General features: G+C 36.9%; 2 protein-coding genes across 2 annotated transcripts in view; one reads left to right on the top strand and one right to left on the bottom strand.

Annotated features, from left to right (window-relative positions):
• GINM1 (glycoprotein integral membrane 1) overlaps positions 1-8886 on the top strand; it is a 15065-nt gene extending 6179 nt beyond the window's left edge. The window contains exons 4-8 of the mRNA XM_012655559.1: positions 4071-4222; positions 4752-4908; positions 5524-5654; positions 6988-7151; positions 8707-8886. Coding sequence (XP_012511013.1) covers positions 4071-4222; positions 4752-4908; positions 5524-5654; positions 6988-7151; positions 8707-8818 — 716 coding nt within the window. The 3' untranslated portion in view covers positions 8819-8886. The remainder of the gene's footprint in view (positions 1-4070; positions 4223-4751; positions 4909-5523; positions 5655-6987; positions 7152-8706) is intronic.
• Positions 8887-10970: 2084 nt separating this feature from the next.
• The window catches only part of KATNA1 (katanin p60 (ATPase containing) subunit A 1), a 44527-nt gene continuing 28958 nt past the window's right edge, over positions 10971-26539 (bottom strand). Inside the window, exons 3-9 of the mRNA XM_012655558.1 lie at positions 21302-21423; positions 20104-20209; positions 19055-19213; positions 13640-13766; positions 12920-13054; positions 12484-12610; positions 10971-11327 (exon numbers count right to left, since the gene is read on the bottom strand). Coding sequence (XP_012511012.1) covers positions 11129-11327; positions 12484-12610; positions 12920-13054; positions 13640-13766; positions 19055-19213; positions 20104-20209; positions 21302-21423 — 975 coding nt within the window. The 3' untranslated portion in view covers positions 10971-11128. The remainder of the gene's footprint in view (positions 11328-12483; positions 12611-12919; positions 13055-13639; positions 13767-19054; positions 19214-20103; positions 20210-21301; positions 21424-26539) is intronic.

Genomic DNA, 26539 nt, shown 5'->3' with positions numbered 1-26539 from the left:
TATATATATATATTTTTTTTTTTTTTTTTTTTTTGAGACACAGTCTTGCTCTGCTGCCCCAGCTAGAGTGCAATGGCATCATAGCTCACTGCAACTTCAGATTCCTGGGCTCAAGGAATTCTCCTGCCTCAGCCTTCCCAGTAACTGGGACTATAGGCATGCACCATGATGCCTGGCTAATTTTTTCTATTTTTGGTAAAGATGGATTTGGCTCTTGCTCAGGCTGGTCTTGAACTCCTGAGCTCAAGCAATGCTCCTGCCTTGGCCTCCCAGAGTGCTAGGATTACAGGCATGAGCCACCATGCCTGGCTGATTTATTATATATTTTAATTATCATTTAGTTAAAAGTGTTGTCTAATTATTTGTTTTGCTATTTCCTTGCCTAATGGTCATTTAGAAGTATATTGTTTAATTTCCAAACATTTGGGACTTTTTACTGATTTCCCCTCTATTGTCAGAGATATAGTCTGTATAATTTCAATCTTTTGAAATTAAACTTGATTTATGGCTTAGCATATGGTCAGTTTTAATAAATATTTCTTTCCATGTATACTTGAAAAGTTAGTTGGATACGATGCATGCCAGGTCAGATTTTTAATCATGTTGTTGAAGAATTTGTTCAAATCTCCACTCTGTGGATTTGTCTGTTCTCCTTTCATTTGTTTCATTTTTTGCTTTATATACTTTGACATGATGTTACTCTGAATGCATACAGATTCAGAACTGTTATGTCTTCTTGGTGGATTGACTTTCTTTTATCATTGTATGTCCCTCTTTGCCTCTGTTGATGTTCTTGCCTTAAAAATCAACTTTATCTATATTAGTTTAGCAATGAGCTTTTTGGCTGGGCAGGAGGAGAGGTGGATTTCTGTGTTGTTTATCTTTCCATTTTCTTTCAGTCCTTCTGGGTCCTTGTATTTAAGGTGACTATCTTATAAGCTGCGTATATTTGTTATTTTTAATTCATTCTGTCAATCTGTTTTTTAATTTATTTACACTTATGTACATTAATATAATTACCATATATTATACATTAATATATAATATAATTTATTTACATTGATATGATTACTGATATATTTGGTTTTAAATCCTCCATCTTAATTGTTCCTTCTCTGTCCCACCTGTTCTGTGTTTTTCTTCCCCTTTTTGCCTTCTTCTGAATTAATTATTTTTGGATTCGTAGTTCCCTCAACTTGTTGGTTTTGTATTATTTTACTACTTTTAGTAGTTACCTTTGATAGCAATAAATTAGTACTTTTATTATTTCCCAAACAATGCAAGAACCTTAGAACACTTAAATTCCATTTATTCCCTTTCTGCCTTTGGGTTATTATTATCATGTATTTTAACTCTTTGTGTTGTTAGCCCCGTGCAACAGGATTCTTACTGTTTTATGTAGTCCAGTATTCATTTATGTTTACCCTCATGCTCACCCTTTTCAGTGCTCCCTGTGGGGTCATTTTCTTCTGCCTAAAGAATTCCCTTTAGTATTTCTTTTAGTACAGATTTGTTAGCAATGAATTACCTGAGGTTTTGTTTGTTTGAAACATCTCATTTTCTTCCTGATTGTGTGAGACTGCCTGTCGGACTTCTCTGCCTCCTAATCTTTGCTTTCTACTTACAGCTTTTCACCTTCTCCATCTGTTCGGCTTGGGAGTTGGCAAATGCCCTGTGGGGAAAAGTAGCCTAAGATAATTGTGCACACCTCAGTGGGCTCTCTTCTTGGCCCCTTAAGTGCTGTCTTTTAGCTCTCTGATGCTTCTAGTCAGATGTTGGTTTTGAGTGTAATATGCAGGTGTGTATTTTTTACATCTTTTTTAGTGGTTCTCAGCAAGAAGGTTGGTGTACTATAAGCTAATCTATGGTAGCTAGGAAAAAATGTGCTAGTACTATTTAAATAATAATTTTTTTGATATTATATGTTATATTCACTGGAAATTTGACATGAATTGCAGCCTAGCTGCTCTATTTGTTATAGCCATCTTTCCAGTCATCCCTGTTGTTGCATTTAATTTGTTTCTTTTGATAGCCAAAGTAAATGCTCATCTTATCCAATTAAAACAAGAATCTTCAAAACATTAAATGCAGCAACAAATCTTTTATCCCTTAAAAAATTTTTTCTTTAGTAGGCATCTTCATTATTTATTGATACGTAACAATTTAACCCAACACTCAGTGGCCTAAGACAGTATTTATTATTTCATAGTTTCCGTAGATCAGGAATCTGAGCTTGGCTTAGCTGGTTCCTCCGGTTCTCACAAGGCTACTGTCATGTCAAGGCTCAACTGGGAAAGATCTGCATTCTGCCTCATTCATGTGGTTGTTGGCAGGATTCTGTTCCTTGTGAGCTTTTGAGCAGAGGCCTCCATTCCTCACCAGATGTTGGCTGCAGGCTTTCCTCATTTCCTTGCTATATGAACCTCTCTGTAGAGCATCTCATGACATGGCAGGAGGCTTCATCAGTGAGAGGACAAGTGAGACCTGCCAGCAAGAGAGAGAGTACTAGCAAGACAGAAGTCACAGTCTTTTATAACCTAATCATGGGAGTGACATTCCATCACTTGTGCTGTGCTCAGTTTGTTAGCAACAAGTCACTTGGTCCAGCACACAGGGAGAGTATTATACAAGGGTATGAGGACCTGGAGGCAAGGATCATTTAGGGCCATTTTTGAAAGCTGCCTACCACAGTAACGAAGTCAGAATATGAAGGGCTTTTGTTGATTTTAATTTAATTTTATTCTACAGTAGAGGTGCCAAATTTGTGGGCTGAAGAGTCACTGCTTTGATGTATTTATATGACTGCATTTTCTCACCCATCAAGTCTCTTGTGCCCTAGCCTTGAGGCACACAGACCTGCTGACAAGGAGCTTACTGTTCCAGGAGGGAGACCAGTGGGTAAATGGTCAATTGAAACTCTGAGATGGATCATGACAGGGGACTTTACACAGTGGCGAGCTTCAGAGGATACGAGGTTAGGCACACGAGAGAGAGGAGCAGCAAGGGCCAAGATGAGGAGCCTGAAGGAGGTGGACCAGTTGGAGAACTACCAAAAACTCACACGGATGCCACTGAAGGTGTCTGAGCAGGAGCCCGTGGAATCAAAACCGCACCATAGTGAGATTAGTCTGGCACTGTGGTTTGGAGGGAGTGGGACTAAAGAAGGGGAGAATAGTTGGGTAAATATTATAATAGTAAGTGGTTAATGAACTAGATATTGGGCTATTCCAGTCAAAGGGAAGAGGACTATAAAAGCACAGAATCAGTTTTAACAGCTGGGTCTGTTGCATCCGGGTTCCTGTTTGGCAAATAATCCTCAGATTATTTGAGAGACAGAAACTAAATGCTCCATTGTGGCAGTTTCATCGGGGTATGTTGTTTTATCTTTTTCTATAGCACTTTCTACCTTAATAGAATAGCCATTGGCTCTATAAACCAGCTGAAGCTACTACATCCCCATCTCTGCTGGGGTGGGCTGGGGGTTTCCTAACTAGAGAGGAACATGGCCAATATCTAGTCCCACCCAATCGCCCCTACCAGGAGGTGATAGGGGCCTCTCCCACCTTCTTTCCCCATTCCTACCCTCTCCAACAGTAACAAGTTACTTACTGGGGAAAGGACTGAGGAAAAAACTTAGTGTTCTTACTGCTTGGGCTCCTTCTGTAACAGGATTCTGTGGACGATTAAATAGATGAGTGAATGTGCTTATTTTGCTAAAACATGGGATTGACTGTATCTTCTGGCCTGCTTTGTAAACAGTTATGCCCTGTTGGTTCCTTATTGCCAACCTGTGTAAAAGAATAGGAAAGATGTTGCTAGTGTGATATTTCATACAAAATCTAAAGATCAAAGCATTTTCCTCTTTTCAAATGAGCATAAGCAGTTATAAGGATTTGTCAAGTTGTCTTTGTTTTTATAAATCTGAAACAGCATTGAGGTCAGGGATGAAGAAAGCCAAAGAATTTAGTTTACAACTGTCTTGTTCCATGTAAATGTCATCAAAATAATCAAATTTAGTAACAGATTTGGTGGCAATATTTGTTCAAATCTGTCACTACTTTTTTTTATAGTGAAGAATGAAAATCTGGAAAATTTGGAGGAAAAAGAATATTTTGGAATTGTCAGTGTAAGGATTTTAGTTCATGAGTGGCCTATGACATCTGGTTCCAGTTTGCAACTAATTGTCATTCAAGAAGAGGTAGTAGAGATTGATGGAAAACAAGTAAGATAGTATGCTTATTAATTGGGAATTAAATTGTAAAGCTTTAAATTTTTGCTAGGTATTATGCATGTGTTCAGTTACTTGTTTCTGACTTGATAAGGAATGTTTCCTAATGTTGCCTTTAATCATTTCAATTTTTTGTATACTTATATTAGCATTTGAAGTGTATTTTTTAATTGCTCATATTCATGTATGTTTTTATCATTTAAAAATGTTATGAACACATTAAACAGAGAAAGTAAGTGAAGGGATTGAATTTGGTTCATAGTCTGTTACTATTTCCTCTAAGTCTCTATGTGTAAATGAAATGGAACTGAGATTAAGTTTATAGTAGTACTAAAGCAGACAGGAATATTATTAAAGTTGCAAATTAAGTGCCCCAAAGCGGGAGTGTGGGGCTGGGATAAAGAGTAATTGTCTGTAGGACAAGTTTTTTAGTTACAGAAATCAGGGAAGAAAATTCACTTTTTAATTCTTATGGAGTTGTGCCATTATTTAAAATAAAGAATAATTATTTTTTCTTTGATAGGTTCAACAAAAGGATGTCACTGAAATTGATATTTTAGTTAAGAACCAGGGAATACTCAGACATTCAAACTACACCCTTCCTTTGGAGGAAAGCATGCTGTACTCTATTTCCCGAGACAATGACGTTCTAGTTACCCTTCCCAACCTCTCCAAAAAAGGTAATTTAAGTGACTATTTTTTAAAGTATTAAGGAAATTATTTCTTTAGTTGATAGCTTTATGTGCTATTGAACTTTGTAATTTTTACACTATTTGCAAAAGTTGCTTTACATCTTTAATTATAGTTAATATGTTTGGAAATAAGCCTCTTTAAAAAATACTTTACGACAGGTATTACTTTCTATGTCCGTTTAAGGACTTTCGGAATCTATTTTGAGCCTTAGAATGTCATCAGTGCTGGTTGGATAGTGACATTTTTCAGCAATTATCCACTTTTTCTCTGGGTACTCATCACAAAATATGTAATAAGAATATTGTAAAGGTTCATTTAGAGGACGAAGTATTCATTTTTTCACTGAAACATAGAACTTCTTAAATTTTCGCTTTCTATGTGACAAAATCATAACTACTTTATCCCCCCATGACTGTCTTAGTTTATATCTCCCTTCTGGCATTTAAATCAGTGCACATTCAAATATGTTTATTTTTTTCTCCCGTGGTAAATTGTATGTTCTTATTATCCTAAATGTTACTAGTATAGTGATTTTAGGACTAGTAGGAGAGACACCAACATGCCCCTAGCATTTTGTTAACTTTGCTCTTCCTCCTCAGTAGAAAGTGTTAGTTCATTGCAGACCACTAGCCAGTATCTTATCAGGAATGTGGAAACCACTGTGGATGAAGATGCTTTACCTGGCAAATTACCTGAAACTCCTCTCAGAGCAGAGCCTCCATCTTCATATAAGGTAAATCAAGTATTTGGTGTTATCTTTATTTGGTGTTATCACAAGCACTTATGGTTATGATGAAGAAAATAGGTCCTGGCATTTAAAATGAGGTGGAAACCTCCAGGTTGGAACCATGAAGCAGGCATTGGTGATAATGAACACATTGTGGTGGTTTTAATGTGGTATTTTTAGGTATTCTTGTTTTCTTGTTCACACTTCATTAATAATAATATAGTCAGATCATAATTAAGTTCCAAAATTCCTTCTCATATCCCCGTATTTGTTTGTTCTGCACCTCCTACCTTGTATATACAATGTGCATTATGGGATTTTGTACAGTGATTAAGCACAAATAGTTGAGAATATACGTTCTGGAGTCAGACTGCCTGGGCTTGGAACCTGGTTCTGCCACTTACTGGTTGTGTGATCTTAGACAAATTCTTAATCTCTTTAGCCTGTTTCTTTATCTGTACAATGGGGCACCCACTTAACCTGTAAAGTAGTATAACTAGGTTGTTGTAATAAGGGGTACTACATATAAATATACATTGGTGCCTACTAAGGACTCATATTACTTATGACATTAATACTGCTTACTAGGAAGACATTCATGGGTTCAGAGAGAGTATCTTAGTATCTCTCTATGTTAGCTAGACCCCCTACCCAAAATAATTTCCATTTAAATGATCAGGGTCTATGATTAGTCTCAAAGGAGAAGTTCCCACTGAAGGTCAGGGTTGCTTATTTGGGGTCACTGTAGCGATTTGGATTGTAGCACCCTCACCTTGTCTCCCGACCTCCCCCTGCAGGTCAGCCCCAGAGCAGACTGTCTTCATAGCCCATGCCATCAATGCCCACCTTAGATTCTTCTCTTGCTCTTAAAGAATAGAAACATGTTTTATACACAATGAGCTTCTCATCTGTTCTAAAAGCTACTAATATGTTTTTCTTTCTCCTCTTTCTCTTGTGCAACTACTGGAAACATTTGACTCTGGTACATTTTGTTTATACTGGACTAGCCTAACTAATCTCTTGTCAACTAGCCATTATTTTTCCTTGACTTGTAGTTAGACAACAATATAAATAATCTTAAAGGATATTAACTTTTCTGTGTATATATTATAAAGCATAATTTTAAAAATTATAAATAACTTTATTGAGGTACATTTTAAAATAAAATCACCTGGTTTAAAATATAGTTAGTTTTGACAAATGTAAACACCCATGTAGCCACCAGTACAATCAAAATATAGAATATTTTCATTATACCAAAGCTAAAACATTAAAAAATTTAAAGTTTATTCTTAGAGCTCAGTGAAACTTGCATATCTAATCAAAACTCCTTTTTTAGGTAATGTGTCAGTGGATGGAAAAGTTTAGAAAAGATCTCTGTAGGTTCTGGAGCAGTGTTTTCCCAGTATTCTTTATGTTTTTGAACGTCATGGTGGTTGGAATTATAGGAGCAGCTGTGATAATAACCATCTTAAAGGTGCTTTTCCCAGTTTCTGAATACAAGTAAGTAGTTCTTATTTTGGAAACAGTATTTTTAATAATTAAAAAGTGAGATATTTATTATAGAGTAGAAAATATGAAAATGAAAGGTAAGACAAGTGGGAGGGAAAATAACACCTATTTTTTTTCCTAGCCCATCTTCCAACTTTAGCAAAATTAAAACATATTTATTGCGTACCTATTGTGATCAAGATGCTTAAAGATTCAAATGCAAATAAGACAAACTCTGCTCTTTAAGAATTTAAACTTGGCTGGGCATAGTGGCTCACACCTGTAATCCCAGCATTTTGGGAGGATCACTTAAAGCCAGGAGTTGGAGACCAGCCTGGACAACATAGCAAGACTCTGTCTCTATAAATAAAAAACAAACTTAAACTCTACTAGGGAGAGAAAGGAAACAAATACATATAATGGAAAATGCAATGTGTATGATCAGAGATGGATAAGAGGACTTCACTATGTATTTTCAACTCTAAAGTATCAGTTGAAAATGTAGTTCATTTCATAAGACTAGCAGGATATTCACTACACCATTGTTTGTAATAGAAAACAAAAGCAAAATACAAATCTTCGTAACTGCTTATAAGTGAGGGCTTGACTAAATAATGGCATGCACGTGCAATGGCATTCTCTCTGGCTGAAGAAGTCCAAAATCTGTTAAGTAGAGGGAAAAGTTGCAAAGCAAGATGATTGCGCATTTGGGTAAAACAAAAGTGTTATGTAATAATATGTGCATAAATGCATAGAAAATTTTCAGAATGAGAAAATTTATCTCTACTGAGTGGGAATGAGAGAGCAGGGGTATAGAAACTGACTTTTACTTCCTTTTATATTTGATTTTTTAATCAAAGGAATTATTTTATAATACATTTTAAAATGAATTATTGTTAGCATTTCCACAAGTTAAACCATTAATCATTTTAGTTATCTTAATAGAAAAAAATCTCAGTGGAGATGACCAGTTTTCAGCTTAGCTAGATTACATTGTACAGATTTCATGTAAAACTGAAAACCAGGTTTGCAATACACTTTATCAATGGCAATTGTACTGAGGGTACGTTCTGGTAGAAAAAGATTTAATCAATACAGAACTGTAGAGAGAAATAACTGTATCTCTTCACTTCTCTGTTCTTCAGTTCTTATTTTTCTACCTAGAGGTAGTCTACCCCAGGTGGTGTCATCATAGCTCACAGCAACCCCAAACTCCTAGGCTCAAGCAATCCTCTTGCCTCAGCCTCCTGAGTAGCTGGGACTACAGGTGGACGCCACAGTGCCTGGCTAATTTTTCTATTTTTAGTAGAGATGGGGTCTCACTCTTGCTCAGGCTGGTCTTGAACTCCTGGGCTCAAGCAATCCTCCCACCTCAGCCTCCCAGAGTGCTAGGATTACAGGCGTGAGCCACCGCGCCCGGCCCAACCATTATAAACTTTTAAATAGAATGAACCAAAAGCACCTGACCTTAGGTTTATATTTAATTTATAACCTTGAAGTAGCCCTACCAAAATATGGGCAGAGGAAATACTTAATTTTGATAGTAATCAATCATCTTCTATTTCAGAAGAATTCTTCAGTGGGATCAAATGAATGTTATACCTGTGACAGCTATCAACTTATATCCAGATGATCCTGAGAAAACAGCTGAAAACCTTGAAGATAAAACATGTACTTAAAACACCACCTCAAATCGTGGAATTTGCCACTTGAATATAATTTTTTAAAAATCATTAAGAATCGGTTTAAACACTAGAGAAATCGTTAAACTCCTAAGACTGCCTGAAAATTGACCTTTACAGTGCCAAGTTAAAGTTCACCTTATTCTCTAAAAGGGCTGGCTATTCAGATGATGAATTGTTACAGAAAATTTAAACAAAGTGGAAAAGAAGATATGTGAAGAGACTTTGAAATTACCAAAAAAAAATGCCATGTGCCAATAACATTTCAAGGTGCCTTTGTTAAGGAAATTATATCCACTTAATTACTATAATATATAAGACTTTATGGAAAGCACTTTATAAAATTCTAATTTAAAAGCTCAAGAACTTAACACTTATTTTTTATTCAGTACAAAGTGCCTTTATACTAAGTATATGACTCAGTATAAAATCATTGAAGTGTATTGTGATTTGATTGTATCCTGTACCAAGACTACTTGAATGCACCAGGATTTAAAAGTAGTGACACGTTCTCACTCTAAAAACTTTTTTGAGGAAAAAAGTACAGCTGTTTTGGTTATACATAAAAATATATAAAATATATAAAATAAAATATATAAAATCTTTGCCCAGGAGAAATTACCTCACAGCTCCTTTCATTTACACTGGCTGAAACCAAGGCTCAAATCAGTTGAGTCCATCGATACCATGGCATTGGAGTGTGCCCTTGGTCTTGTGGTTCTAGGTATAGTGCTATTTACCGTACCAGTGTTTTATCTTACTTTTTAAAAACATCACATATATTGACATATTTTACAATGTGACCTAGTACATATACCTTATCTTTATGTAATACTTTCTGTTGTTAACTTTTTTTAATTGCAACCTGTCATTTTAAAACCCTTGTCCAAGTAAGTAATGCTTGGTTTTGAAACCACTTTATATTTAGACTAAATAGATATGCGTGTTGCGGGGAAGGATGACAGTTAGTAGAATGAAGGAGTGATGTTTCTTTTTGCCTAGCTGTTTTTAATTATTACATTTTACAGAGCTATTATTTCTATCTCCATATTGTAGAAAAATAAATAATAGCATGCAATTTATAATTTGATCCTAAAGTTACCAGCTAGTAACACTTTTTCTTTATGCTCTTCCTCATTACATAATTGTTAAAAAGCATCAGTTCTAACTCCAAATGATCACAGGGTCTTATTTCCTCCATTAACCATAATCTTAGATTCTAGCAAGGAAAAAAATTTAGGAGGCTACATGGTCTACTGGAGAGTATAGGCTTTGCAGTTCACAGATTCCTATCCTGACTCCTCTCCTTCGCAGTGAGACTTGGGACCACAGCAAGGTACTCAATCCCTTGAGGCTCTGGTTGGGAGGATACAATAAGTTATTTTCTTCTAAGTAATCATAAAGGGAAATCTTATCTAAAACTTCATACCATTAGCTTTCATTTCACTTATTAGCTTTTATTTATACCATTAACTTTAGCATGCATGAGTTTAGTATGCATGAGTTGATGAGTTTAATTAGAGTATAATGAGCGGCACAGGCTTAGAAAAATACCTACTTGCCTATAGTGCAGCCTCTTACATAGGCAGAATAAAAACTAGTCAGGCAAGACTATTTTTTTTCCTTTTTAAATGCACAGAAAAAGAAGTCTTTAAATCTCTCCCAGAACGAAGGGAAGCTACTGTAACACCTGGTGGGAAAGAAGGCACATTGGGCCGGGCTCATGCTTTAATTAGCTACTTGTGTAAAAATGTTTACGGATTTTAAGTTATCCACTGGAACCTAAGAAGCGAGGGCCAATCTTATTCTTCCTATGAGTAAGAACAGCAGATAGCGGGAGAGAAGATGGTATACCTTGAAGTGCATTTAACACAGCTTTCCTAGGCCCTGAATCAAGACTGGTGGTTTGCTATTGTAGCTGTTGGTTTTAAACAAGAGCCAAGAGTGATGTCTTCCTTGCGGTCTGTTGGCTACTCAGTATCCCAATATGAATGGCTAATTCAGTTGGAAAAAACATAGTCTAGGAAAAAAAAAACAAAACAGAAAAAGAAAAGAAAAACAAAGACAGCTTTCCAAGCTAAGTAACATTTGTGTTTGTTAGCATTTGTGATCAGTGAAATAGAAATCTGGTAATGTTAAGTAAAACAAATTTTCAGCTTAAAAATATTGCCTTTATTCAGAATCATAAAGGTTTTTTAAAAATCTTACCATTATGAAAGCTTAAAAAAATATAGCACTCAGTGTAATGAATTACTGCATTTAATTATCATTTCAAATACTTAAGGCAGACTTCTCATATGTGAGAATTTAGCATGATCCAAACTCAAATATCCATTTCTCATATCTTTCAATGTCTGCAGCAGATACTGATTTAGAAACCTTTTTTAAAGCCATTTCAAAATCCTCCATTGTTGTAGGCATGTGCATTTCTTCTTTTGAAAGATTTCGGATTTCTTCTGGGGTCAAACCTTCAATACGCCTTCTCATTGCCATCAAAGATGCATCCCTGCATTTTTAAGTTTAAAAAAAAAAAAAAACCACAAAGTGTTATTTTGGTTGAATTAAAACCTGTGAGATTTTCAGAAAACAAAAAACCTGTGAAAAGAAAAATTTTCAATGCATCTGTTGTAACATTCTCTAATTATGATCTTATCACATATACATATGTAGTACTGTATATTCTTATTGGAATACAAGGCCTGTTGTGGTTTTTAGCAGTTAAATCTTCCATGTTGAAAATAAGGATGCTGATCAATTTAAATAATTAATATTGAATATAAAAGCCCAGAAAAAGAGTACAATAAAGAAGCTAGCAAGTGAATTTCACTATAAGTATTCAATAAAATAAGGAATAATAAACATCACACAGACAGAAGAGAACCTGTTAACCAGAAAATTAAATATTTTCTCCATGTAGCATAAAAGCCAGATGATCAAGTTAAGTGGTCTCTCCTTTTCCCCTCTGTGTGCTTTACAAAAAAAAAAAAGAGAGAAACTTCAGATTCTCTCTTCAGGCAAGTTCCTCTTGCCTTTCACCAAGTTGCATCTTTAAAAGCAGCCACCATTTATGCAAAGGGATAGCAGGATACCTGCTTTATGTACACACGTGCTATCTGTAATCCTCATAACCCTGTGTGGTATGCTCACTTTAGAGATGAGGAAACTAGTGCAGTCAAGCTCCTGGTTAATAAGCATCTGAGCTAATAAATTAGGACAAAACCTACTTAAATCAGCTGGATTATAGAAAGTCTTTCTTTCAACTGCTATTCCTATCACATTTAGGATACAGTCACTGAAAATGAGACTGTACTTTGTGGGTGTGCCAGGTCAATATATTTCACAGTCATTTCCTATTTCACAGGTGAAGGAATGCACCAATTTTTTAAATCCCAATTACACAATTACACAATTTGTGCAATTACACAATTGCACAAATTAGCATAGCTTCTTGAACTTGTAGCTTTCAAATGAACTGTAGACTCTTCACTGACATGAAAGATACCCAAATGTCTTATCAGGACCTGCTAATACTAAATTAAACCCAAAACTTGTGACTCTGACTATATGTGAATCTTTATTCTTCATCTATCTTAATTCAACATAAAAACTTCACGTTAGAAGTTTACACCCACAAAAACCTACGTTTCCAAAATAATTCATACCTGCACACGTTGGTAATGTCCGCACCTGAATAACCTTCCATGTTTTCTGCTATACTTGCAAGATCAACATCATCAGCCAATTCCAGCTCACGTAGGCTTATTCGTAATAACTCCTCCCTGCCTTTTGCTAATGATAGAAACAAATTTAAAAATGTAAGCCTTCAATATAAACATAGGGTATTATTATTTCTCGAATCTACATTGTGTAACGAGTTGTTTTCCAACTCTTAGAGCTTATTTGCTTAACATTTCAAGAGCCATACATCTCACTGAATTTTTATTTCTTAGTATCAAGGTAGACAGCCAAACTACTAACAAAAGGGAAAATATTCCACATTTATCTCCTTAAGGAAAGTTAATACCAAATTTTACATTCTCTAAACAAAACTACCTAAAAGTTAACAGGAGCTTTCTGACAAGATTTAAATGAAGATACCTGATGGTAAAGGAATATAGATTCGTTTCTCAAGACGTCGTCTTAAAGCCTCATCTATATCCCAGGGAAAATTAGTAGCTGCCAGAACCATAACCATTTTGGATGGGTCATCGTTCTCAGAAGCACCTCCAACACCTAAAATCAGGGGGTAAGAAGGGGGAGAGAGAAATATTAAGTTGGATTGTACCAAATAAAGCTCAGTCATTTAAAGATCATCAAATATTTAGCACAACAATACAAGGTAGTAGTCTTTGAGCTGCCTTAAGATTTAGACAGCTAACTGGTACGTATGTGAATTTGTAATCCAAGGAAAACAAGTTTTATAGTATGCAAAAATATGACTCAAAACAGATTTAATCAAAACACAGTTCAGCTGAACTACATACCGACTTAAAATTTTTTTCAAAAGCATACATAACCTCTAAGTCCAATTTATGTGTATTTACTTCTATTTCAATTTCATGGCTAAAAATAAGAAGTCACTATACATGCCAAGCAATGTCCTGTGGGTGTTATTTCTGACATGCCACCACTGTCAGTGTACTGAATTTATTGCCATCAATCTCAGGGACTACTTGCCAGCCCCTCCAGTGCACCTGGAGTTACGAACACCTATTAAAAGCCGTGGGTTAGCACTATGGGTGGAGCTCGACCCACTGGAGCTGGAGACACCTAGCACCCTCCCACCCCAAGTCAGTTTACGTGTACTCACGTACGTACCATCCATTTGAACCAGCAGCTCTGCTTTCACCCTTCTGCTTGCTTCATGCTCTTCAGAAGTCCCTCTGCGACTACAGATGGAATCTATCTCATCAATAAATATGGTGGCTGGAGAATAAAACCGAGCCTAAAGAAATCATGCAACATGGAGTTTTTATTTCATTTTAAAATAATCTACAGGTTAACAATTAGAAAACAGCTGAGGAGGCTGACACACACTGCTCATCTCTCCCTTTTACCCTAATGTTTGGGGGGAGGGGGAGATGACAGAATTAGAACAGCTAAAATGTAGCTTCCAATGCAGACTTACATACTTACATCATAATTCTTTTGTTCCATTCAATAATATTACTGGCTTTATATATTTATCTGAGTGATATAAAGACAGGATTATCCTGTATACTACAATGATATAAATAACTATGGTAGGTAAACATTTACAGATATTGGTAAATGTTCTGAAATTCTAAAAAAAATTTTGGTTAAAAAGAACGATTACCTGAAATAGAATCACATAGATTCCCTCCAAGAAATTCTAATTAAATTGCCACATTTTTCATTTGACTAATAACAGGTACATTTTAATATTCTTAAGTAGTCAATTAGAAGAGTCAATTTACATATCCCAAATTTTTTTTTTTTTTTTTTTTTTTTTTTGAGACAGAGTCTCACTGTGTTGCCTGGGCTAGAGTGCCGTGGCATCAGCCTAGCTCACAGCAACCTCAAACTCCTGGGCTCAAGCAATCCTCCTGTCTCAGCCTCCTGAGTAGCTGGGACTACAGGCATGCGCCACCATGCCCGGCTAATTTTTTCTATATATTTTTAGTTGTCCGATTAATTTCTTTCTATTTTTAGTAGAGATGGGGTCTCGCTCTTGCTCAGGCTGGTTTCGAACTCCTGAGCTCAAACAATCCGCCTGCCTCGGCCTCCCAGAGAGCTAGGATTACAGGCGTGAGCCACCGTGCCCCGCCTAAAATTCACCATTTTAAAGTATACAAATCAGTGTTAGTATATTCACAATGTTGTGTAACCATCACCATTATCTAACTGCAGAACATTTTCATCACCCCAAAAGATAATCAATATTGCACTGCCCTCTAGCTCCTGGTAACCACCGGTCTACTTTATGTCTTTACAGATTTGCCTATTCTCAACAATTCATATAAATGGAACCATATAATATGTGGCCTTTTGTGTCTGGCTTCTTTCATTTAACATCTTTTCAAGCCTTAGTTATGTTGCAGCATGTACAGTACTTCATTCCTTTTTATGGCTGAATAATATCCGCCATGTTTATTTTTCCACCTTCCACCTTTATTTCTTCCACAAACAAAGTAACAGGGAAGATTAACTTGATCCATTAAATAATAGGTCTTAGTCAAGTATTAATCGAGTAAGTAGCTAAGACTAAACAGTATCACCCTTCTCTTGAGATTTAGGAAGCAATTTGTTATAGTAACTAAAGAAGTTAGTTAGTTTATTTATTTTTATTTTCTGAGACAGAGTCTGTTGTTTGGGCTAGAGTGCCATGGCGTCAGCCCAGTTCACAGCAACCTCAAACTCCTGGGCTCAACCAATCCTCCTGTCTCAGCCTCCTGAGTAGCTGGGACTACAGGCATGTGCCACCATGGCCAGCTAGTTTTTTCTATTTTTAGTTCCTCAGCTAATTTTTTTTTCTATTTTTAGTAGAGATGGGGTCTCGTTCTTGCTCAGGCTGGTCTCGAACTCCTGAGCTCAATCGATCCTCCCACATTGGCCTTCTGGAGTGAGTTTATTTTTTTACTTTATAATTAACTGGGAATTTTAGAAGTTACTTGTTAGGTTTTTAGGCCTAGCAGGATCCAGCAATTCAGATGTCCTCAAGAATCTTTGTCTCTGACTTTTGGCTCTCTTTACCTCTGGGTTGGCTTTGACCCTAGGCCTGTGCAGCATATTTTTTTGTTTGTTTTTTGTTTTGTTTATTTTAAAGACAAGGTCTCACTAAGCCCAGCCTGGGATGCAGTGGCTATTCACCGGCATGATCATAGTGTACTATAGCCTCAAACTCCTACCCTCAGGAGATCCTCCCACCTCAGCCTCCCGGGTAGCTGGAACTACAGGTACACACCACCATGCCTGGCTTTTAAGCCTTATTTTTATTATTATCCTTATGGTAATCCCAGAGAAATTAGCCCTCATTTTGCTGTTGTTCCAGTGAAAGTCCAAAGATTAGTATCTGGCCAGTTTTGAGTCATGTGCTCATGCCTGAACCCATCATTTTGGTCAAAGAATTGGAGTGATTTTACTGGCCAGGCCTGAATAATATCCCTGGAGCTCCAAGTAGAGTTGGACTCTTTTGAAGTAGTGGAATAAGAATGAAAGAAGAATGATTTGCAAATGAAAAAAAAGGCCTCTCTTAGTGCTGTGCAGGCAGAACCAATTGGTATCTACTACAGACCTCTCTATACAGTACCTTCCTGGGCCAACAAAAGCCAATTTTGTATGTGTCATATAGAAAAAGTCCGACCATTCTATACACGCTCGGTATTTGGGAACAATCAGTCTTGTTGTTTTTGCTTGATATGGCAACAGACTGAAATTTTAATTTTTGTTGATGTGTAGGGATTGCTGGTAGATGGTTCCTAACTAAAATTTCAATTGAAAATTTTCTTGGATGCTTTAATGATGATAAGTTCATTCTTTCCCTTCCATTTCTTAAAAAACAAGTACAAAAATTTTTATACATAGTACCTAAAACCTAAGTAATGACTCTATGAAAACTGAAACTATCCCTCTGGAAGAAACAGATGGCTTAGAATTCAAATTATCAACCAGAAAAGTAGGATTTCAATATTTGGATTTTCCAAGTGAACAGACTAAAACCAAATACATACTGGGGAGGCATGGTGTTTCCAACCTCTTAGAGAATAATACTATAATGATTCAAAGAATTGACAGACCCAGTACAATTGCCTGCTTAAGTCTAATGTTCATTTGCCATTATGGACTCTTATTTTTAGAAAAATCTTTAACATGCTGTTTGTTCATCCAAATGCTATTTTCTAGAAATCTTGGTCATCGTTCTGGGTTTAAACTTTCTTATGGAGTGATTCTATATTGAATATTTGGTTTAAAAAGCGATTAATAATAAACTTCTTAGGCCAGGTGCAGTGACTTATGCCTGTAATCCTAGCACTCTGGGAGGCTGAGGCAGGAAGACTGCTTGAGCACAGAAGTTTGAAACCAGCCTGAGCAAGAATGAGACCCTATCTCTACTAAAAATAGAAAAAATTAGCCAGGTGTGGTGGTGTATGCCTGTAGTCCCAATTACTTGGGAGGCTGAGGGAGGAAGATCACTTGAGCCCAGGAGTTTGAGGTTGCTGTGAGGTAGGCTGATGCCACTGCACTCTACCCAGGGTGACAGAGTGAGACTCTGCCTGAAAAAAAAAAAAAGAAAAAATTCCTACATTAGGAAATACACCAAATAATTCTTAAATAATAACAGCTAATATTTATTGAGCCCTTAAGAGTTAGGCTTTATATTAAGCATTTACATGTATTAGCTCCTCTCACTCTCCTAACATTACAGAGGTACGTCCTATATTATTGTTCTCTTCTTTATAGATAAAGCAACTGAGAATCAGAAAAGGAGAGGAATTTGCCCACAGTTAAGCAGCCAAGAAAGTGACTGAAGTGGATTTGGACCCAGACCACCTGACTCTAAAGACTTCACATTTAACCATTTACTCTATTTAGCTTACTTTAAAAAAAAAAAAAAAAAGCCTGATGATGGCCTGGTGGCTCATACCAGTAATCCCAGCACTTTGAGTGGCTGAAGCCGGAGGAAGATCACTTGACCCAGGAGTTCAAGACCAGCCTGGGCAACAAAGTGAGACCTTGTCTCTACAAAAACAAACAAACAAAAACACAAACTAACCAGGCATGGTGGCATGCACTTGTAGTCCCAGCTATTCAGGAGGCTGAGGCAGGAGGATCATTTGGGCCCAAGAGTTTGAGGTGGCAGTGAGCTATGATCACACTAATGTACTCCAGCCTGGGCAACAGAGTGAGATCATGTCTCAAAAAGTAAAGGCCTGTTTATTCTGGAATATTGGCAATTTACTTTTGTTTCTTCTCAAGCAATGGGCAAACTACTTTTTCAAAATGATCTGGCCAGGCGCAGTGGCTCCTGCCTGTTATCCTAGTGCTTTGGGAGGCCAAGGCAGGAGGATTGCTTGGGGCCAGGAGTTCGAGACTAGTCTGAGCAAGAGGAAGACCCCAACTGTACAAAAAAGATAGAAAAATTGGCCAAGCCTGGTGACATACGCCTGTAGTCCCAGCTACTCGGGAGGCTGAGGCAGGAGAATCGCCAGAGCCCACGAGTTTGAGGTTGCAGTTAGTATGATGATGTCACTGCACTCTAGCCCGGGTGACGGAGGGAAACCCTATCTCAAAAAAAAAAAAATGGCAGCAAAATGATCTAAGAGGTTCTCCATTAGATTCCTATTGTGCTATGGACTATGAATAAGCCATTAAGAACCTTTTAAACTTCGCCTTATGGCAAATGAATTGTCATAGTTGAAGGAGAAAGAAGAGGGGAACCAAAACAGAAAAAAGCCTTTTCAAAAAATGGATAACCTGAAATTGTGAAAGTTTTAGATTTCTTGTTTTATTTTGAGCTTAGGAAGGAAGATCTGATATGATGGCTTTTGTCCATTATGATCAAGAATTCATGTCTTTGTCACTATCCACATAATGGCGTAACTCTGTCCTAATACATTAGACATGTTCTAATATGTTCTAATGACATAATACTCTGTCCTATACTGTTTCTTAGAGGCAAGACTGATGTAATCAGTGAAGCTTAACAAAGTCTGAAGTTTAATAGGCTGTTGAATTCAATTAAACACTCTACCAGAACTTGTTAAATTACATTTCTTCTACTGGTACTAAGACTTGCACAGGTGGAAGAAAGAAAAGGAAACTCAAAGTAAGAAACAAAACTAAATCCAAAGATCAGGTCATTAAACTGAAGGTATTTGGTGTAGTTAATAGATTGGAGGTGACTTAAGTTCCAGAACTACTTATGATTCTCACCTTTTGGCACTGCTGATAAAATACTGCATTTACTATGTTATAACTAAGCCTATTGATTTAAAACACATAATTTCAGATCCCTATAGCACATTAGTAATGCAGGTCCCATATTGTGAGCATGCTCATCAACTAGCAGATATGGATCTACTCTGGAGCAAAGCAGACAAAGAGAAACTCAAGTTATTCATGTTTGTAAAGGATTCTAGCTTCCAGGACACAGGAATCACACTCTGGGCAGAATGTCATCCTGCCTAGCTATTCCATATACTGGAGACAGTTACAACTCACTGTCCCCCGCCAGAGAGGTAAAGAATCATTAGAGCTATCTCAAACATTCACCATTTCAAACAGAAGACGAACAAGCTTCTCAGACTCTCCTCTGTACTTGGAGGTCAGAGTTGATGAAGAGACATTGAAGAACGTTGTCTTGCATTCTGTGGCCACTGCTTTGGCAAGGAGGGTCTTCCCAGTGCCAGGTGGACCAACCATCAACACTCCCTGTTGAGAGTATAATAGCATAAGCAAAGGATTTATCTGTCTTGTTCTAATTCATGAGAATTTCATTACTAAGTATCAACTTTCCACCAATTTGTATATAATATTAAGACATATAAAAGACAAAAATAAACAAAAAGATACTATCTCATAAATTTACTCTGTCCATTACAAAAGATAACCACATTATAAAAAATTTGGAACTCAAATACAGAAAAAGTAGTTTATAATATCAATACCCTAACAGAAGTACCATTAGCATCTGGATGTATTTTCTGCTAGTCCTTTTACTCAGACCAATTAGGTTTTTGTTTTGTTTTGTTTTTATATAGTTTACTCAAAGTATGTCTATAATTCTGTATCTTGCTTATCACTTAACACTTAAAGGAGTTTTAAAACTAGTAATAAATGCAGTTACCGATTAACACATTTTCCAAATCCACGGAAGTTTTACTGAGAGTTTCTTTTTAGATCAGCCCATTACTTTACAAAGTAACTCACCAGATGCAGATATTTCGCAATATTTCTTAAGAACAATCCCCAAAATATAGGTTACAAGTTATGCAGTATGACACATAAAATGAAGTATTTTTGCAATAGCTGGCTAGGTCATATTTACAAATACAAGCTAATTCTAAATAGGGTAGATTCTAAATTCTAACTGCTGTGAATTCAACTTTCCAAAGATCACATGATACCTATTTCTTATTTGGAAACTTTACAATAGCTTTTAGTCTAAACAAAATTCTGAATAGCACAACATATATTTTTTAATTTAAAAATGTCCTTACTCCACTTTCTGTCTCCACTTTTCCTAACATTGATAAATATTGGCTCTCTATAGCAATGCACCGCCATTCACTTTGACAATGCCGTCCTGGTAATAAACTTACTTTCCATGGTCTCCTAATGCCCTTAAAGAATTCAGGCATCCACATCGGTAACACCACAGCTTCCTTAAGCAACTTTTTAGCTTCTACTAAATCAGCGATATCATCCCTGAAAGAGAAGATATTTTATCAACAGCCCCTTAGATTATATATTTAACTCTATGCAGTCACTCTTTAGAACCAGTGGGAGCATATGATTTTACCCCACTGACAGAATGCTAATCTCTCTGGGCACTAGTGAGCTAACACACTGTGATGAGGCCCACCACGTGAACCAGGATATATAAAGAACACAATCTTGTTTTCAGTTTCTGGCAGTAATGGTTTTCAGATTGGCTCATGAGAATATAGGACTACAGGTCCACTCTGAAGTGTTATCGTGCCATCTCATTTTAAATTTCTGCTCTTATGAGGCTACCTCTGTAACGTCCATGATTTAGAAATAAAAAGCCCATTGGGGGGAAAAAGGCATTAAAACTAAAAAAGGGCACAGAGCACAGAAAGGTTGCAATACTGCTACTTTGCCTCCAGCTCTAGTAAGAGGTAGGCACCAAGGTTAAAGAGTAAAATAGAGATTGCTATGAAGTCATCCACAACCATTGGAACATCTACTACTACTACTGCTACACACGGCAATTTTTGTTAAGAAAATGTGTTTCCATTGTATAAATATCAAATGTCCCCCAAAATTTGTAATATCACTCAAAACTACACCTAATAATCATTAAGGTTTTAACAGAAAATATATAACAGAATATTCCTAACTTTGTGGGAAAGTGGGCTTTCACAATTCATTGTGATAGGTTACAGATCTTTGACTAGATATATAATAATATTAATAAAGTTGAAGACCACTACTCTAATAGAAAACAGAAGCACCACTTATAGGATGCTATAGACAATAAGCAACACATACACATAAAAAGCATTGCCTTTTCACCATAAGAGGATGCCCCCAAAAGATGACATTTCTGTGATCTTATTCCCATTTTGTATATAAATTTTTATTAATTAAAATAATCTCAGACAAAAAAAAGGTACAGCCTGAACAAAGAAAAGTTTTTCATGATGTGTCATGCTCATGTTGTATATACTCTGGTTTGTCCCCAAGGACTGATCTTCAGTGCATGCACACATTTGTTTCATTTTCTCTTCTGAAAAGTATCATTAGCACTAATTATTTTGTTGTGATATGACTTACCATCGAACATTGGGATTCTGGGAAATTATATCTCTTTCCAAAGCTTCTACTAGGTCCTTATCATATCCCGTACTATCAAATTTATTTGTCTCTGGTTCTGTAACTGCAGCAGGTGATTTATTCTATATTGGGGGAAAAAAAAATAAGAGCTTTTGATTAATTCAAAAATTATATTTTGTTTCTGTGAGTAAGAAATAAAGATTGGGGTGGTTGAGGTGGCTCACACCTGTAATCCTAGTACTGAAAGGCTGAGGCAGGAGGTGATTGAGTTCAGGAGTTCGAGACCAGCCTCTGCAAGAGCAAGACCCTGCCTCTACTAAGAATAGAAAAATTAATAGGGCATTGTGGTATGTGTCTGTAGTCCCAGCTACTCGGGAGGCTGAGGCAAGAGGATCCCTTGAGCCCAGGAGTTTGAGGTTGTAGTGAGCCATGATGACACCACTGCACTCTACCCAGGGTAACAGAGTGAGATTCTGTCTCCAAAACAAAACAAAACAAAACAAAAGATTGGACTCAAGTGATATTATTTAAAAAGCTAATACACTAGTATCAGTGTATTACACTAATACACTAGTACAAGTAACAAGGATAAAATAAAAGTCTCTAAGTCACTCTTCTATATCAATATCAGTTTCATACTCAGTTTTTATTTTTACAGAAAAGAGTGTGGCAAAAGTTATGAAACAAAAATAACAAAAATGACTATGTAAATGAACTGGCTAACATCAAAAAATTAATACTGAGATTAACTATGGTCACTAGTTCAATGTCAGATATGTATGACATTTATCTCAATGCTTTAGAGGAGATAAAAGACAGATGGCTTACTTAGTTAAGACTATATGGCTCAATCTTTAACTATCAACTTAGTCCTCAACAATGCTCCTAACAACATCCATTTTCATTATTCCCACCACCCTCCAAAAGAGACATCTCAGTTCTTAGGTGAGATTCCTCTCATTCTCTGTGATGACAGTCATTCGGGCCATGGTTTCCAAACTGTATACCAAGGTACCCAGGGCATGATGGCAAACCTTGCAAGGCACTGCAGGACAGTTTAAATTTTTGAGGGAATCACAGCAATATCTGTTGAACACTGTGTGAACTGCCAGCTCAAGGTAGTTCACAATTCCTACTGCTATATTCTTTTTAAATAATATCATATTTTTGTGAAGCTGGGTTTTGGAAGTTGCTGTGATAAAAGATATAATGAGAAAATCAATGTGGAAGAGGAATGAGGGTGGAACGTCCATTCTCACTGCAAGGTTTGAGAAACTGCAGTGTCCAACAGGTGTTAAGCTGTCAGGACATAGATAAGTTGTTTGAACCTAACTTCTTCATAAATGGATGGGTATTCTTTTTGGCCTAGAGGTGCTATATAAAAATTACTGAGATTTATATGGATTTTATGAGTGAAGAAAATTTATGAAACTTTGCATTAGGATAAATAATCATTTACTATGTCATGTACTAGAATTGTTACCCAATCCCCATAACATTTTTGTTGCACATGACTCCTTTGTCAATTGGTGCTAATGCCATTCCTTATGTCTAGACTTACCCATATCTGTGATATTCAAAGTCTTAGCATCTGTCTCATGATTTGCACATTCAGCCTCCAATACTAACAAAAGATTCAATGAAGGTACTATATAACACTTCAAAGAGGAGAAGGTAATCTTTTCTTCCAAGTATATACAAAGCTGTTACTCATTTACAGATATTTAACAAGTATCTATTCTGTGCTAGCAGTTATGGGGACTAGAAAGAAGACACTGTCCCTGACTATCAGGAACATACAATGTAAGCTCAGGAAGACACAAATAAAAGGCACTTTCTATTAATAGTTCTCTTTCTTTTCTCCCATAGAACACAGTGCTGAGGGAATGTTTGCAGACAAAGCAAAACAAATTTAAGCTAGGACAAAAGGAGAAACAGTGCTATAATGGATCAGCCAAAGGGAGCTATGGAATTTTGAATGTTGACATATTTAATGGGGTTTTATTTAATTAGTTGAACTAGTACAATTTCTTTTATATACACATCTATTTAATAATTTGCTCTAAGTGAAAATACTAACAAGTAGGAGGTGGAAAAAATAGTAAAGGGGTTAAAAAGAACCTACACTCCTTTTCTGATGCTCAAAACAAAATTGCACAGATGGACCAATTAACCAGAAGGTAAGTCCCTGGGTTTAAAACCAGGTGTTTTTCTGTTCTGTTTTTGTTTTTGCTTTGAGATAGAGTCTCGCTCTGTCACCCCAGTTAGAGTGTAGTGGCATCATCATATCTCACTGCAACCCCAAACTCCTGGGCTCAAGCAATCCTCCTGTCTCAGCCTCCCAAGTAGCTGGGACTGCAGGAGCACGCCACCATGCTCAGCTAATTTTTCTATTTTTTTGTAGGGACAAGCTCTTGCTATGTTGCTCACGTTGGTCTTGAAATCCTGGCCTCAAGCAATCCTCCCGCCTTGGTCTTCCAAAGTGCTAAGATTAGAGGCGTAAGCCACTGCGACTGGCCTAAAAAACAGTTATTTTTAAAGCTGATGAAATTATAAATACAAATCCATTCCTCACTTAAAACAGTTACTTAAAAATGACAGTCAGGCTTTCACTTACAGGAAGATGGAGCAGACATACTCCTTCCCACTAAATAGAACTAAAATCCTTGGACATTATATAAAAAACAACTACAAGACATTGAAAGACATAAAGAAGGCAGTAGACTGCCTAAGGAACTCAGACAGGCATGAATTCCCTGGGATTTCTTTTTTTTCCATATGTCCAGACTTGGGGCTGAAGAAACCAGCAACCTGGAAACAGAAATATGGACAAATAAAGCCCCAACAGAAGCCTGATTTCTCTAGCCAAAGGACCAAGAAAGGCGCAGCCTAGCAAGATAGACTCTTTTTTAAAAAATAATTTAAAGAGGTTTATTCTGAGCTGAGTGTGTGTGACTGATGGCCTGGAGCACATGTTTTCAAGAGGCTGTGAGAAAATGTGCCCCAAGACAGAACATTTAGACAATAATACTCTACTCGAGTCAAGTACCACAAAAGAGCTGTGGCCCCAACCCCACCCAGGGCAGCAAAGGCCAAGTGGGCAGCCTAGACTTTTCACCTTCCTGAGTCTGTAATGAGGCACCTCAAACCCCCACCAGGGTGCTATCAGAGGCTAAGTAAGAACTTTCATTCCACTGAGCAGTAACAAGAACCCCTGTCCCACCCCACTGCTCCCACCCCTCGTTCCCCCACCCCCAGTCAGTAGAGACCAAAGAGGGAACCTGGACTTCCACCCCCACTCAGCAGTACTGAGGGACTGGGGAGGTGTCAAAGGAGGACTAGTAGAGAGTCAAGATGAGGCCACTCCCACCACAGTGTCACTGCAGAGCACGTAGAACTTTCACCAAAGCTCAGCAGTAATGAGAAGACCCCTGCCCCTACTCAGGTGTCAACAGAGGCCAGCTGGGGAACCTCAGCTGCTACCTCCACTGGGTGATGGTGGCACTCCTACTTTCCCTGCCAGAGCAGTGTCAGAAGAAGTAAGCTTAGCAGTTCAACTGAGATCTAGAATCTCATAACATAATATGAAAATGCATACGTTTCAAATGAAAACCACTCATACCAAGTACCATGAAGATCTCAAACAAAATGAAAAAAGACAATCAATAGATGCCAAGACCAAGAGGACAGAGATGTAAGAGTTTTCTGACAGATTTTAAAGCCTACTGAATGCTTCATAAGCAACTGTGAACATACCTGAAACAAACAAAAAAATACAAAGACTCAGAAACAAACAGAAGACCCAAAGAATCCATGCCAACATACATTATAATTAAACTTCTGAAAACTAAAGACAAAGAAAAAACTGAAAGTGATCAAAGACAATCAGTACCTTTACTATAGGAAAAAACAATTCTGATAAAAGCAGATTTCTAAAAACCAGGGAGACCAGAGGAAGTAGCATGATATTTTTCAAGTGCTGAAAGAAAGAAAAAAAAAAACTGTCGACATAGAATCCTATACCCAGCAAAAACACTCTTCAGCAATGAAGAAAAAATAAAAACATTCTTAGATGAAGGAAAACTAAAAGTATTTTGTTGCTAGGAGACCAGCCCTAGAAAGAATGACTAAAGGAAGCTCTCTAAACAAAGTTCTCTAAACAAAGAAACAACGTAAGAAGGAACCTTGAAACATCAGAAAGGAGAAAAGAATACAGTAAGCAAAAATGTGGCTAAGTACAGCAGGCTTTATTCTTTAACTATCAACTTAGTCCTCAACAATGCTCCTAACAACATCCATTTTCATTATTCCCACCACCCTCCAAAAGAGACATCTCAGTTCTTAGGTGAGATTCCTCTCATTCTCTGTGATGACAGTCATTCGGGCCATGGTTTCCAAACTGTATACCAAGGTACCCAGGGCATGATGGCAAACCTTGCAAGGCACTGCAGGACAGTTTAAATTTTTGAGGGAATCACAGCAATATCTGTTGAACACTGTGTGAACTGCCAGCTCAAGGTAGTTCACAATTCCTACTGCTATATTCTTTTTAAATAATATCATATTTTTGTGAAGCTGGGTTTTGGAAGTTGCTGTGATAAAAGATATAATGAGAAAATCAATGTGGAAGAGGAATGATGGTGGAACGTCCATTCTCACTGCAAGGTTTGAGAAACTGCAGTGTCCAACAGGTGTTAAGCTGTCAGGACATAGACAAGTTGTTTCAACCTAACTTCTTCATAAATGGATGGGTATTCTTTTTGGCCTAGAGGTGCTATATAAAAATTACTGAGATTTATATGGATTTTATGAGTGAAGAAAATTTATGAAACTTTGCATTAGGATAAATAATCATTTACTATGTCATGTACTAGAATTGTTACCCAATCCCCATAACATTTTTGTTGCACATGACTCCTTTGTCAATTGGTGCTAATGCCATTCCTAATGTCTAGACTTACCCATATCTGTGATATTCAAAGTCTTAGCATCTGTCTCATGATTTGCACATTCAGCCTCCAATACTAACAAAAGATTCAAGGAAGGTACTATATAACACTTCAAAGAGGAGAAGGTAATCTTTTCTTCCAAGTATATACAAAGCTGTTACTCATTTACAGATATTTAACAAGTATCTATTCTCTGCTAGCAGTTATGGGGACTAGAAAGAAGACACTGTCCCTGACTATCAGGAACATACAATGTAAGCTCAGGAAGACACAAATAAAAGGCACTTTC

The sequence above is a fragment of the Propithecus coquereli genome, unplaced genomic scaffold (assembly GCF_000956105.1).
Source record: "Propithecus coquereli isolate 6110/MARCELLA unplaced genomic scaffold, Pcoq_1.0 Scaffold48, whole genome shotgun sequence".
Taxonomy (NCBI): domain Eukaryota; kingdom Metazoa; phylum Chordata; class Mammalia; order Primates; family Indriidae; genus Propithecus; species Propithecus coquereli.
Note: the sequence above shows the minus strand (reverse complement) of the source record. Positions and strands in the feature narration are given on the sequence as shown.